This window comes from Colobus angolensis, unplaced genomic scaffold (assembly GCF_000951035.1).
Source record: "Colobus angolensis palliatus isolate OR3802 unplaced genomic scaffold, Cang.pa_1.0 Scaffold226, whole genome shotgun sequence".
NCBI lineage: Eukaryota > Metazoa > Chordata > Mammalia > Primates > Cercopithecidae > Colobus > Colobus angolensis.
This window is the reverse complement of record NW_012115444.1, coordinates 4,443,055-4,449,054: the sequence shown is the minus strand read 5'-3', so window position 1 is coordinate 4,449,054 and position 6,000 is coordinate 4,443,055. Positions and strand designations below refer to the sequence as shown.

The following is a 6,000-nucleotide window of genomic DNA, read 5'->3' as shown; positions in this document are numbered from 1 at the left end:
AAAAAAAAAAGAAGAGAGAGAGGAGAGAAGAGAAAAGGAAGGAAAAGAAAGAAAGAAAGAAAAAGGATTGGGTGGTTCTAGTCTCAAATTGGGGAATATTAACAAGTAGTAATGCCACTAATAGAGTTGTTGTGAGGAACAAAAGAGATGTGAAAACACTGTATAAACAACCTTTGTAAATTTTAGTGTTTTATTATCAGCACTGGAGATAGCATTAATACTTGCTTTCTAAACGGGAAAACAGTCTCTCCATTTCTCATATTTTTAGTTAAGAGGGCTTTTAAAATTTGCTGTCTTCTGTGATACCTGTAACAATCCTGAAAAAGTGGCAGAGAGAAGAGAATTTGGTTCTTTGTTCTATGTACTGGCGGGTTAGGAGAGAAATAAGAATTTTTTAAAACTCTTTGACAACTTTAAATATATATATATATCTATCACAAAACCCAAACTAACTACCTTACTTTAAGTCTTTGCAAAAAAGTAAACTGAGAGTTACTGGTTTCAAAGTTTAATGTGCATGAACTACTTGGGATGCTTGTTGAAAAGGTAAATTCCTAGACCCCAGCCTTAGAGATGCTGAACCACTGGTTCTCGACGGCACAGCATCTGTTTCTGATGCAGACAGTCCCGGGACCACTATTAGCAACACCGTCTCCAGAACGCACAGACAGTTGGAGGAATTGAGAGTAGGGGGAACTTGCTGCTTTTCTTCCGACAGAAAGAGAAGGATTCATGACTTCGCTAGTGTTTTGGGTACTGTGTGACCTAAATGAGCTAGGATGAGGTGGAGAGAAAAAAAAAGAGGTCATTTCTAGGCACAGAAGATTGCCAGGGAGCCAACTCCATCCAGAACAGAGAATTGGGAAGCAGTTAGAGATGGCATCATCATGAAGAATGGTTAGAGAAAAAAATAAAATGAGAATGAAAGGATATGAAGGAAGTAAAGTGGTCCCAAGAGTCCAGGTGGCATCTTCCGTGAAACTTACTCCGAAACTGTTCATTTATATTCCTTCAACCTGAGAGCACACACATTTTTCTCCATTTTATTTAAAGAACACTTGGAGAAACTGACGCACCTTTCCCCCCATCGTAGAAAGCTAGTTGCACAACCAAGATAGAATTTTGGAATCAACAGGTATTTTCAGGCACAGTATTTACTATATATAGGAGAGGGTATTAAGTGCTACGAGCTTGCTATGAGGGGTAGCCCTGGCAGTTCATGGTTATATGCCTCTCTCTCATTAACAATGTCTTAGACAAATCGAGTATAATACAAATCGAGTGTAATGATACAATTGACACGTTGGGGGCTGCTTCTTTAAATAGCGCTTAAAAACTCTGGAGAACTGACAGCATTTGAATATTTTTGCTAAAACTTTTTGTGCTTTAGCTGTATAAAAAGCACAGTTTTGAACCCAAAGTTTGAACTTAGCGTCTTGGTCTGCTGTAAAAATCTCAGATGGGCATGTCTTGGGACATATATCAGCATCTCAAAACTAGTTTGCATTTGGGGACTTGCCTTCATAGTTCCTTTTAATTAAGTGTGCCAGCTGACAAAGCAGCTATCCACAGACCAGGCAGGAGTTGAAGATGTGTACACTGTAAAAAGATGTCATCTTGTAAGCAGCTAAACATCTCCATCCGTGGAAAAGCCGCCAGCCTGAGGAACTAAGTGAGCATAATTAGAAATACATCTGGGTATTGGCCTCCTATCTGAAAAGGTCACATGCACACCTTCCATGGGTACTGGTTATGTTCCATCATTATGTTTCGTCCTTGCTCATTCGTCTCCCACTGGTTACCAGATGGCCATGATAACATCGGTATCCTTAACAACTGTCTAGTGCAATTCCCTGCAGCATGGTAAGGGCTTGAAATATTGAGTGTTTTCCCTTTGGAGAAGCAAGTGACATGTCTGGGAATTGCTTACAACCGCTCTGATGGGGTGGTTGCAGAGTGATGGCAAACTGGGTCAGGGAGCCTAAATTCAGCTTGATGTTGTACAGGTGGAGGCCACCAAAGCACATTTCTCAAGCTTACGATGAAGGAAGGCTTCATCCATGCAGACTCTGGTGTTTACAAATTAGCACAAAATAAAGTGAGGTATAAATAAGCATTAAGATCATTGTAAGAGGAAGCTTCGCTAAATTTGCTGAAATGTTCCCCCGAGTTAAGGTGGTGTTGATAGAACTCTCTCACAAGGATGCTTAGGGAGTCCTCCCAGCATGGTTCTCTGAGGTGTGCCAAGTTACCAGATGGATTTGAGGAACATTAAAAGAGAGGGGGTATGGGTGTGGGGAGGATAGAGAAGGTGGGTTTATCAATCAAGTTGGGCTAGATCATGCTGCAATAACAAATGACTCCCAAATCACCATTGCTTTAGAACAACAAAGGTTTATTTTCTGCTTATGTTATATGTCTCTTTTGGATCAACCAGGGGTTCTGCTTCATGTTAATTTTACTCCAAGACCCAGACTGGCAGAGTTGCCACTATCTGGAACATCATAGATGGTCACATCAAAGACAAAGGAAGATTGTGGTCAGTGGCACGCTGGGTCTTAAAGCAACCACCCACTTCTGTCATATTTCATTGGCCAAGGAAAGTCACAAGGCCATTGGCCTCAAAGAGAGTGAGGCACACAGGCTTTCCACAGGCCCAAAAGGAGAACAGGAAATAGCTGCTAAACAGCACTCATGACCCCAGAGCAGATGGTGATGCATTTTAGACCCATGGACATCTTTGGGGCCAGATGACCTATTGAGAGGCTTCAAGCATTGAAAAGATGATACAGATGCTTGTCGACTTTCTATGGGTTTACATCCCAACAAACCAATTGTAAGCTGAAAATATCAAGTCGAAAAAGCATTGAATACACCCAACCTACTGAACACAGCTTTCCTAGCCTACCTTAAACGTGCTTGGAACATTTACTGTAGCCTACAGTTGGGCAAAATCATCTGGCAACACAGTATACTGTAGAGTACCAGTGTTCACCCTCTTGATCTCGTGGCTGGCTGGGAGCTGCTGCCCACTGACCCTGTCGAGCCTTACAGGAGAGTGTCCTACTGCGTATCAGTAGCCCAGGAAAAGATGAAAATTCAGAATACAAAGTGTGCTTTCTACTGAATGCATGTTGCTTTTGTACGATAATAAAGTCACGGAATCTTACGTGGAACCATCATTCAGTTGAGGATCATCTGTATAATCCAATATAAGAGCAATTCTAAACTAGAAATAAATATAAAGAAGCCCAGCAAAGTTCTGCCTTTCCCTATGATGATGACGACTTTAATGCTTCAAAAAAATGAAGATTCTTTCAAAACAGTTTTTGGGTCCTGCTGCTTGCCGATGACACATATATTGCTTACTGTGTCTAGAGGGCCAGCCTACTCTTTTCTTTTCTCTGTAAGAAGGTCCACTGTGCAGGTAGTCTGAAGCATATTCTGTGGGGCTGGATGGGTGAGGTGGGGCCGGAGGATGCTGGCATCCCCCAGACTGTAACAAGGATGAGAGTCTTTTTAGTCCCAAACCAGAAGTGATTATTGAAATTATACCATGGCTGCCGGGCGCGGTGGCTCAAGCCTGTAATCCCAGCACTTTGGGAGGCCGAGACAGGCGGATCACGAGGTCAGGAAATCGAGACCAGCCTGGCTAACACGGTGAAACCCCGTCTCTACTAAAAAAATACAAAAAAAACTAGCCGGGCGAGGTGGCGGGTGCCTGTAGTCCCAGCTACTCGGGAGGCTGAGGCAGGAGAATAGCGTAAACCCGGGAGGCGGAGCTTGCTGTGAGCTGAGATCCGGCCACTGCACTCCAGTCCAGGCGACAGAGCGAGACTCCGCCTCAAAAAAAAAAAAAGAAAGAAATTATACCATGGCCATGAAAGTTCTTTGTCAGAGGGAAGAGGGTAATGGAAGTGTTTTCTCGTTTGTCTAGGGGAGGACGAGGAAGAAACGAACGTGATAGTTCTCAGCTACCCCCAGTACTGCCGGTACCGCTCGATGCTGAAACGCATCCAGGATAAGCCATCTTCCATTCTAACGGACCAGTTTGCATTGGCCCTGGGGGGCATTGCAGTGGTCAGCAGGAACCCTCAGATCCTGTACTGTCGGGACACCTTTGACCACCCGACTCTCATAGAAAACGAGAGTATATGCGATGAGTTTGGTGAGTCTTTTTTTTTTCCTACCTGATACTTGTGCGTGTGTGCCTAGTTGTTTTCAGTTCTTCTGAAGAGCGGTGATGGGGAACAGGGCTCACTTTCACAAGCCCCATGTGCTGCCCCATCCCTCCCATCCCCCAAATTATTGCGGCATAAGGTGTCATTGCCTCCTTCACAGCCTCTGTTTACTATGAGTAAGAGATGATTATTTAGAATTTGTTGTTCAGTGTAGTCTGAAGTTGCTTGGTCGACCTTGAAATTGGACTTTAGGCAGGAAGCTTTCATGTTAGTTCTTTCTCAGAAGGCTTTGTCTATTCACGTGCTTTTTTATTTAACCAGTCACTCTCTTTTCATTGTTATAAGGTATTGTAAAAATGCACCAATGGTAACCACTTCAGTACTAAACAGTGGATAGATAAATAAATACAAAGAAAACAACTTCAGTGCTGTATGGTGGATAAATAGATAACCACTTCAGTACTGTACAGTAGATAGACACATAGAGAGATGATAGATAGATAGATAGATAGATAGATAGATAGACAGATAGATAGATAGATAGATGATTGGTAATAGATCTCCATGTCCTGAATTTTTTCATATATTCATACATACACACACATACACATGCACATTGTGCCCACCAAAGATGGATACGGGCACACGTATCTTAATCCACATCTCTGCCTAGCTAACCGGTCATGTGTCTCTACATGTAGACAGAGGGGGAGGAGAAGAAGATATCACATCACCAGTTGGGAAAGCCTTATGTGATGCAGGAGATGGCGAGATGCAAGCCAAGACAGTCGTTCTCTTACATTATCACTTTCTCATCTGTTTGTTGAAGAGATTGGATCATATCAGTGGTTTTCAGCAGGCTGGGCAGGGATGTCAGAACACCCTGGGGTAACCTTATCAAACTGCTTGTGTTCCTGGGAATTTCTATACTTAGAGGCGTGAACACTACAGCTCCCACTCTACCCCTTCTCTGGAATCACTACCACAGAGTGACTGCTGGGATGGCTGAGCCCTGCTGAATCCCTCATGGCTACCTGGGTGAAGAAGAGGTTGAGACCCTTAGCCTGGAGAGAGCATAGGGTCCCTTTGAACTGAAACATTCCTTGATTTTGTCGGCTGACGTTTTTCCGAGAATCCCTAGTTGGCAGATTATCCAGATTCAGGTTACTCTGCTTATCTTTTGCAGATCTTGGTATGGTTTCAGGAGTCCACTGTGGCCTCTTAAATTTGATTCCTCATGATTCCAACAGCCCTGGTGCTGCTGCTGGAGAAATTTTGCAAGTAGATATGTGAACAGAGTTGAGGCGAGGATGAGGAGATGGCACATGATGATCAAGAAGGAAAGGAAGAGAGAGAGGAAGGGGAACCAAATGATCTCAGTCCATTAGATTCTAAGAGCCATGACACTTTTTTCCCTCTAAATTGTTTTTTTGGATATCTTTCACAACTCTGGCTTATCAAATGACTGTCATCCTGTGAGAGGGCAAAACTATTTGTATTTATTTTTTTCTTCTTCAAAGAAATTGATTTATTGTTATATTTTTGGTATTCAAATATCCTCTGACTTCAAGTAGATACATGTATGCAATACATTTTTTACAATGCCCTCTCTTTTCAGATCAGCATTTACATATCTTCCCTGTTCAATACCTGTGTTTGAGTTTTTCTTCCATGTGCCCGGCCCCCAAACGTAGGTTCCTACTTGCCGCTCAAGAGGTCTCTAAATTCCTGACACAGAATAAAACCGAAAGCATGTGTTCCCTCATTTAAGAGTGTTCAAAATTAGAGTTTCACAATGTAATATGAGGAAAAAAAATGT

At 42.7% G+C, this 6,000-nt stretch overlaps 1 protein-coding gene across 1 annotated transcript in view; it reads left to right on the top strand.

Annotated features, from left to right (window-relative positions):
• Positions 1-6,000, top strand: part of ARID5B (AT rich interactive domain 5B (MRF1-like)) — a 197,674-nt gene that overhangs the window by 97,030 nt on the left and 94,644 nt on the right. The window contains exon 4 of the mRNA XM_011944118.1: positions 3,938-4,168. Within this exon, the coding sequence (XP_011799508.1) occupies positions 3,938-4,168 (231 nt within the window). The remainder of the gene's footprint in view (positions 1-3,937; positions 4,169-6,000) is intronic.